This window comes from Phaseolus vulgaris, chromosome 8 (assembly GCF_051622355.1).
Source record: "Phaseolus vulgaris cultivar YP4 chromosome 8, ASM5162235v1, whole genome shotgun sequence".
NCBI lineage: Eukaryota > Viridiplantae > Streptophyta > Magnoliopsida > Fabales > Fabaceae > Phaseolus > Phaseolus vulgaris.
The window spans coordinates 52,675,464-52,682,631 of NC_143505.1; the positions used below are offsets into that span (position 1 = coordinate 52,675,464).

Genomic DNA, 7,168 nt, shown 5'->3' on the forward strand with positions numbered 1-7,168 from the left:
TTTAATAATTAATGAAATAATATATATATATCCAGGAATTAGGTATCATATTATCCATATTCATTCTATCAATAATTAAACTCAGTACTCCCATAAATTTATTAATTATTCACAAATATCTATTAAAAATAAATATTGAATATAAAAAATATTGAGAAGTATGAAATTTTTGGTCTTCCTTTCCATGAAAATTGAACTAAGATGGTGGTGAAACTGTTGAAGTAGTTCCTTTATTGAACAGTGATGATTGCAGTGGTAACCCTCATCATCACTTTAGTTCCCTCCATGAACGTTTCAATTCAATTTAAAAGCACTTTTATTTTTCGTTAGATGAGTAAACTGAAGAAGCAGAGAAAGGGAAGTGACACACTATATTCATTGCCATTGACACCATCACCAATCTTCAACCACCATTCTCTGGAACAACCAGTCAGAATCTATGCCTTCAGTTTCAAGAAGAAAAGCAAAACAAGCAAAAAAACTCAAAACTTGGAGCATTCTCAACCACCATTCTTCCCCTGCTCATCAAATCCAAGGCACTCACTCTTTACTCTCCATCTATCTACCATCCCCACCTACTTCTCTGTCTTCTCTTTCTTTATGTCCATCTCTTCTCTCTACATCCTTGTTGGGTATCCTATGTTTTTTGTAGTTACTTTCCTTAATTCTCTTCTTTTTTTTCATTCAATGACAATTAACACAATACTGGTTTAGGCCACTTTGGTCTTATATCCCTGAAGCAAGATAAAGGTTTTATGGCACCCATTTGCTAAGCTATTATATCTTTTATAGCAGTTGAGGAGGATAATTATAAAGGGTCATTCTTTTTATCTGCAGGGGAAGCTGTTTCAGCAAACAACAGCAAGAAAATGGAAGGATTTCTCAACGGAACAATACGAGACAGCCAGAAAGTAGGAACACAATCTTTGAGTGAAGATAAGGAGGTGGCTGTTGAAGTTGATGATTCCCAAGATGGTGATATTGTCATCACTCATGAAGAGGAGGCACCACAAAGTGAGGAGAAAAAGGTGTTGGTTGAGTCAGGCAAACTTGAAGAGACAGAAGAAGATGTTTCTGAATCAGTTGCTGAGACTTTTGAGCCTGATACTGTGAAAGATGCTCAAGTGGAGAATACAGTGGAATCAGATGCTGTTATGATAGAATTTAATGAAGATTTTGAATCCGATCCAGATGGGGTTAAAGGAACAGATTTGTATCCTTCAGTTTCAGGAAATGAAGGATTGAGGGAGACTGAAGTGGTTGAAACAGCAATTGTTAAGGACATGACGGTTGCAGAAGAGGAGAAGAATGTTGTGCCTGATGCTGTATCAAAAACGTTACTTGGGGAGGTTGAGGAAGCAAATGATGTTTGTGGTGATTATTCTTTGACTCTAACTGATGCGGAGACAAGTGTTCCAAAACCATGTGAGAGTGACAAGGTTGCTCCAACCATAATTGAAAAATCATTGGATTTGAAGCTAACTTTGGATGAGAGTGTACAGGAATCATCAGGTGGTCTAGAAGAGTCATCCTATGAAAGTGCCAAGGAGTCTTTTCAACCATCACTTAGTGTTGTTCCTGATGCTGAAAGCAATGAAAATCAAGTAGGTGATTAACATTTTATGATAGTTTCATATGGACATTTCAGTTTGTGCTAAGCAAGTGTGCTTCCTGTAATGCAGTTGTCTTTGTTATTTGTTTTTTTGTATTTGCTTATGTACATGGTCATCATATTCTTTTTTCTGTGACAGACCACTGTCCCTGTGGCTCAAAGGGAAATCACTTCTTGGAAAAGTTGCTGCGGACTCATTGAGATTATGAGGGGTGGTGGTAGATAATTCAAGGTGAGTAAACCAACCAAGGATTTCTTTTACATTGGCCAATAATAAATGCTAAAGAACTGACTAATCAGATATTTGAAAGGACTAATATAGCTTAATTCAGCACATGAAACTCACTTATTTTCTTTGTACAACTTGTTTTCAACTTGCTGAATATAAGTATTCAATCAATTAAGTTGTATGCCTAAATGGTATGCAGCTCAATTCTGATAACATATTAATAGGGTCTGTGTGGAGTAGTATTAACTGTCACTGTGTCACTATAATACCATAAACCTAATGGAAATATTTCACCATATTATACATTTCCCCTTTTTTAGGACTCTGTGTTGCCCACTAAAGAGAACAGTCTAGTTGGCATCAGAATCTTTTCTTGCTTTTTGTCTTGTTAAGTTTGAAACTAGAGAAAATATAGTTTATGAAAATAGCAGTGCTTTAGAGCTGTTGTACTTTCTCAAACAAAATTACTGGATCCAAACCATTCTGATATATATTTTTAAATAATTTTATCATTGTGAAATGTTTGACAGGGCAGAGGATGTTAGAATGTGGGAGATTGAGCTAAGGTTTGGAGGCATTGCACATTCTTTGAGCATCAGATTAAGGGGCATCTTCTATTTCTACTCTGCTTTCCTGCTTCGTTTCTCAGTTGTTACTTCATTTCATTTCAAAATTCACAAACCAATCGTACATTTCAGTTGTGGCATTTTGTGAGCTTCCATTAACAACAATTTACTATCAAAGGTTATTTTATAGTCACCACCTTATAATAATATATTACAAGTAATTCCTACAATTTCTTTTATACTTTTATTCTAATGTTTCATCTCATAGAAACGAAAGAAATAAAGAGAATAAAAAAAATAAAGGTTATCTAATTGATGAGGATTAGTGAATAATTATTTTTGTTACATCGTTATTTTATTTAAATTTTTATTATTTGTTTATTTATTGATATTGATTTTATATTGAAAACTAGTTTCTCTTCATTTTTACTTTTTCTTTTACTTTGGGAGGTTTCGAACCGAGTAGTTTCACGCCCTTTTTTTTTCTGCGCCGACTTATTTTCATCCATGTAGTGACATATTCAACATTTTACGCTTTTGCGTTTTTATACATTAGACAAGAAATTTGTAACTTATTGACTAACACTTTTTTTAGATAAACAGCTAAAAGGGGTATATTTAGATAAATGAAAATAAGAGAAGAAAGTGAAGAAAATAGTTTATACTAGTTAGGTCAAGTGTAAGATAGACTTTAAAAGAATAAAATATAAAAAAAAAATTACAAAAATTATTACTTTTTACCTTATGATTTTTTATCAAGTAAAATTGAAAGCGAGTGATTTTCCACATTTAAATTTTGCCATGAAATAAAGAGTATAAAAGAATATTTTAATGTTGTTTCTCTATTTATCTTGCTGTATTTATTTTGAGCCATCTAAACACAAGTGGACTTCGTGATAAGATTATCCTGACCTGGTGCTGGGCTAAAAAATTAAAGGCTCATACTATATATGACCTACAAAGCTTTTGCTTACCACACACTCTCACCAATTCAAAACGAAAATCAAGGATAACCAAATTCATCATTCTACTTATCATGCAAATTACACTGCATATTTTCCTTTTTTTCATTCCTTTTGGAAAAAATGACTGTTTAAGTGCGAATTTAAACAGACTTTCTTCGCGCATTAACCACATAAGAACGTGTTAAGTTGATTCGGATATTGTGAGAAAATTTTGGGTTAAAACGACACAAAAGTCATTGTGCCTCACTGCAGAAACCAAGATAAATTCCAACGAATATGTTTCAGACACAGAATTTGGCCTCCAAAGAACTTCTTCAAAATCATGAATACAAATATTATGTTATTTTAACGAAGACCCCACATACATTAAATGAGTTAAGAGTAGCTTAATATCTATCCAGTTATGTCAACAACAATAGCTTAGTAATAATATCTATCTTACGTTAGCACCAATTCGACATTTATATTAAAACTAGCGAAATAAACTCTTGTGTCTTTAACTTCAAGCAAAAGGTTCAACAATACTACTATTCAACTTAATAGAAACCATTAAAAAGTTGATTGAAAGGGAGCAGCGCAAGCCAACGCTTTCATCATACGCCAAATAAGGCAACTACCACTGAGGAAAACTTTCAACTAAATCCGAAGACAATCACCACAAATGGGATATAAGCAATGAAAAAGGGAACAATACCAGAAAGTGAAAAACTCTCCCTTAGCACATTGCAGCAGCTTCTCCAAAGCCATCAAACCGAACCAAAATGACACCAAGCAAGAGAAAAAGGCAATTCAGCAACAGCACTAACAAATCAGTGTTATCATTTAATCCTAAAAGATCATATAATTCAAAGACATGTTATGAGAACCACTGGACAAGACAAATGGCAGAGAAATCAACCTCAAACTGTTAGTCAACAGAAACTGCCGAGTGCTGCCTTAAACTGACAGCACTGCTGAATGCCTATCCTCCAAACTAATAAGGTAAAGAAACATCTAATATCAATTTTGAAACCTATTTATTAAATCCAACACACAATGGTTCGATCCTCGTAATAGGTAACTAACAACCAAACAAGTATGCCAACTTCAACATACATGAAAATTTCACAGGCTTCAAAAATAAAAGCCAGAGAAAAAAGCCAAAAAAGGGGTTATTTTATGACAAACAAAATTGCAGCATAACTGATTAAAGACCTGATAAATCTAACCTCTAAAACCTCCTCTTCCAATTCACCTCGATTGGTCACTCTCTCACCACATGAAATCACCTCCGTCTCCCATAGCAGACATAGAATACAGCAGCCGCCGCAACAACAGCTCCTGTAGAGCCTGCTGCTGCCACCACTGGCCACTGTAACTTCAACACCTTCTCTTCACCATCTATGCCCTTTACACCTCGATCAATTTTCTTAATAGTCTCGCTCGCCTTCTCTTTCAGTGATAAGATCACCTTCTCTGCTTCCTTTGCTTCCTCACGCAATTGAACAATACTTGATTCCAAAACTGTTACTTTCTTCCCCGATTCTGTAAGTAACTCCTCTAACTTCAATTTCTGCTTAACCGACTCCTCCAACTCAGAATTTTTCTGAGCAACAATCTTCTCCAACTCAGATTTTTTCTCACCAGCAATTTTCTCCAACTCCTCAAACTTCTGCTTGAAAGCTTTGATCTCCTTCTCCTTTTCATCAATTTTATCTCTCATCTCCTCCTCGAACCTAATCCTCTTGTTCCTTTCCTCAATTTCCTTTGTTTCCAGAACTCCAATCTTCCTTTCCAGAGACTCAACCCTAGACTCCTTCTCTCCCAAAGCCTTTCTCAATTCAGCAGCATCCGCTCTCGCTTCCTCCGCTGCACTCATCTCCGATATCATATCATGTTGCAGCCTCGCCAGGTCCGTCTCCAGGTCGGCCGCCCTCGCCGCGATAACCTCCGCCGCCTTCGCCCCCTCGCGCGACTGAACCAACTCCCGTTGCATCTCCTCGATCTTCTGATTATTCACCGCGCGGTCCTTTCGCAAACCGTCGAGCTCCGCCGTCAGTTCCTCGATCTCCTCCTTCCTCGCGGCGTTCTCGTTCAACAATTCATCACGCTCGCGTTGCAACACCGCGATCTTCGTCGTCGATTCCTCACCGTACTGCTCATCTACGCCGCCGTTGGCAACACCGTCATCCGCCATGGTTGATTCTGCAGAACAAAGCAAAATCGCAGGCTGTTATTAATCAATGAACCCAGAAATTGAAATCGAAGTCGAAAATGAAACACGCTTTTTGTTGCCTTTAAAAAACAAAATAAAAAATCGAAGTAATTGATGAACGATCCGTAAATCGAATTATACAGGGAAGTAAACAAAAATTAAGAATATATAAATACATAAATATATTGTTGTAGCGTGTTAAGAACAGTACAGAGCGAGTGAAGGCGTGAAGAGAACAGCGATAAAATTTTCCAGAAAAAATGGAGAGGATTTTACGGGAAAGTGACAAGGGAAAGAAGAGGTTTGTGTTTATGGAAGGTGCTGTGACTAGGGTTTTGAGTGGTTATGTGAAAACTTTTAACTTTACCATTCTCTTTTTACCTTTTCTCATGGAAAAGAAAAGGCACAAAAGAAGAACACAGCAAGTGAGAGATCAGAATCATCAACCAACGGTTCAGATTTTAGGTTATACTCCCGTACTGGTGCGCCATCGCCAGCATGTCAAATTCCTTCGCTCTCTATAAACTTTTTTAATTGAAACTTTATTAAAAATAACGTAACGATGTGAATATCTTTTTTTTTCTATTAATTTTCATATTTTGAATAAATTCTAACTAAATTTTAAAATAACATTTTAGGAAAATTATTTTTCTATCATTTTTTCAAAATAGATAAAACTAAAAATAGCATACTCCCGAAAACCAAATAATCGTAATTAGTAGTCAGTTGAAAAAGAAAAGGAAGAAAACTATAATATGTTGCCACAATATATCATATTAAATTGCTCTAATAAACACAACTAATCTTACCGATTATACGGTCGAAATAAAAATTACCTAAAATAGTAATATTATTATATGTCAAATATAACATTATAAAAATTAATAAAAAAATATTTTTATTATTGAATGGTCCCTTGTAAATAATAAATTTCCAGAAACAAACACATAAATAAAAGATAATATAGAATGTAAAGCATTTATTGGCATAATTAGAAAAATGTTTCATGTAAGTTTACCAGGTAATTAAAGTGGTTCTTTTTTTTATTAGAATGGGGAGTTTAAATAGTGTTGTCGGGGTTGGCAATAGTAATCTTTCCACTCCTCTATTTCTGCAACTATTTAAACTCATATCTTCTTGCACCTCCATATCTTCTTCTGCCACATCCATACACAACATGAAAATACAATTTTATCTTTCATATGTCACCCCCACGTAGTTTCTGAATTATATAATCTGGAAACTCATTTGAAAAAAGACTTCTGGATTACATAATTCGAAAGTTAAATAAGACTTTCGGATTATGTAATCCAAAAATTAATCATGCATATGAAAAAAGAATTCCAGATTATGTAATCCGTAAGTTAATTACAAATTTAAAAAATGACTTCCAAATTACATAATCCAGAATATTATAGAGGAGCATTTTTGGAAATTCGAAAATATATGGAGGTGAGAGTAGAAGGTATGGAGGTGCAGAAAGAAACAGTCCATCCCCAGCCCAAGAGACCCAATTCTCACAATCAATTTTTTTAAAATAATATTATTTTTTAAGTATTAATTTTTTACCTGTTAATAAAAAACAAACGTAATTAAAGTAAT

General features: G+C 34.8%; 2 protein-coding genes across 4 annotated transcripts; one reads left to right on the top strand and one right to left on the bottom strand.

Moving 5' to 3' along the window:
• Window positions 1–322: 322 nt before the first annotated feature.
• LOC137826722 (uncharacterized) lies at window positions 323–2,637 on the top strand. 2 transcript variants are annotated; one of them, XM_068632813.2, is made up of 4 exons: window positions 323–536; window positions 838–1,604; window positions 1,752–1,844; window positions 2,372–2,637. In XM_068632813.2, the coding sequence occupies exons 1-3, from the start codon at window positions 440–442 to the stop codon at window positions 1,836–1,838; spliced, it is 951 nt and encodes a 316-aa protein (XP_068488914.1). In that variant the 5' UTR covers window positions 323–439; the 3' UTR covers window positions 1,839–1,844; window positions 2,372–2,637. The 2 variants fall into 2 exon arrangements, with proteins under 2 accessions (XP_068488914.1, XP_068488915.1); XM_068632814.1 differs by lacking the exon at window positions 323–536 and adding an exon at window positions 557–750.
• A 1,729-nt stretch (window positions 2,638–4,366) lies between these two features.
• On the bottom strand, window positions 4,367–6,061 carry PMD2 (Tropomyosin-like protein). 2 transcript variants are annotated; one of them, XM_068629062.1, is made up of 2 exons: window positions 5,778–6,061; window positions 4,367–5,556 (listed from the first exon to the last, which is right to left on the bottom strand). In XM_068629062.1, exon 2 carries the CDS (start codon window positions 5,546–5,548, stop codon window positions 4,637–4,639), a length of 912 nt encoding a protein of 303 aa, XP_068485163.1. In that variant the 5' UTR covers window positions 5,549–5,556; window positions 5,778–6,061; the 3' UTR covers window positions 4,367–4,636. The 2 variants fall into 2 exon arrangements, with proteins under 2 accessions (XP_068485163.1, XP_068485165.1); XM_068629064.1 differs by having other exon boundaries at window positions 5,743–5,936.
• Window positions 6,062–7,168: the final 1,107 nt, after the last annotated feature.